Consider the following 1,011-nt stretch of genomic DNA (forward strand, 5'->3'; position numbering starts at 1 on the left):
AATTGACCACAAGCTGTTGTTGAGTACAAAAAGAAGCAAGACTATCAAGGAGTCTCTGTAAGCTATCGAGAGAAGAGGCCAAGAGAACGACATCATCAGCAAAGAGGAGAATAGAGATCAGAACCTGATGCAAATAACACACATCTCCTAGTTGAGAGGATTTCATAAGGAAATCCTCCAACTCATCAATATACAAGCCAAACAGTGTTGGGGAAAGAGGACAACCCTATTTCATGCCAATGGTGCTTTGAATCGGATCAGAAAAGCCCTCCGGAGTTCTAAGCCTACCAGTAACCTTCTCATAAAGTCTCAAAATAGTAGTTTGTAACATATTTGAAATCCCAATCTCCTGAAGCTGCTGAAATAAAGCCAACCTAGGAATAGAATCAAAAGCCTTACGGAAGTCCACAAAACAACAATAGACCTTCTGAGAGTGGTGTCTATCCTCCTCAATGATAGCCCACAGTGTAAAAACATGATCCATAGTCTGGTAGTTTGCCCGAAAGCCAGCCTGACCTATCACCCTACATTCCCATCTATCAAGCTCACTGGATAACATGGTGTTCAGAGCAGTGGCATAAAGTTTGGCAAAAGTATGACCAATCATAATAGTTCTATAATTTCCTAGATCATAAGGATATACAAAATATATCACCACTACATAAGGAGCATGGTTTAATGACCACACTATCAAATATTGAGGCATTATCATGAAAACACAACTATATTCATCAAAATCCAAACCAACACTAATACTAAGGAACACAATTAAGTGTTTATCTCTACCCTTCATGTATAAAATGCTAGAAAACTTGTTGATTTTCTCAAATGCATTAAAGTAAAAGGAAAACATCTCAAGTTACAAGATAAGAAAAATAGCACCTAAGTCAACATTGACAACATGAGAGCAGTTTGTTTATGCCTCTAAAACTATAAATAGACAAGTAACATGTTAATATCTATATTTCATTCCGAAATTGTAGCCAAACATCAACTCCATATGCATTTCAT

At 37.0% G+C, this 1,011-nt stretch overlaps 1 protein-coding gene across 1 annotated transcript; it reads right to left on the reverse strand.

Annotated features, from left to right (window-relative positions):
• Window positions 1-226: 226 nt before the first annotated feature.
• On the reverse strand, window positions 227-607 carry LOC149552007 (uncharacterized). Its single transcript, XM_089790163.1, has one exon. It carries the CDS (start codon window positions 605-607, stop codon window positions 227-229), a length of 381 nt encoding a protein of 126 aa, XP_089646289.1.
• Window positions 608-1,011: the final 404 nt, after the last annotated feature.

This window comes from Cupressus sempervirens, chromosome 6 (genome assembly GCF_028749045.1).
Source record: "Cupressus sempervirens isolate cs-2001-9-10 chromosome 6, ASM2874904v1, whole genome shotgun sequence".
Lineage (NCBI taxonomy): Eukaryota > Viridiplantae > Streptophyta > Pinopsida > Cupressales > Cupressaceae > Cupressus > Cupressus sempervirens.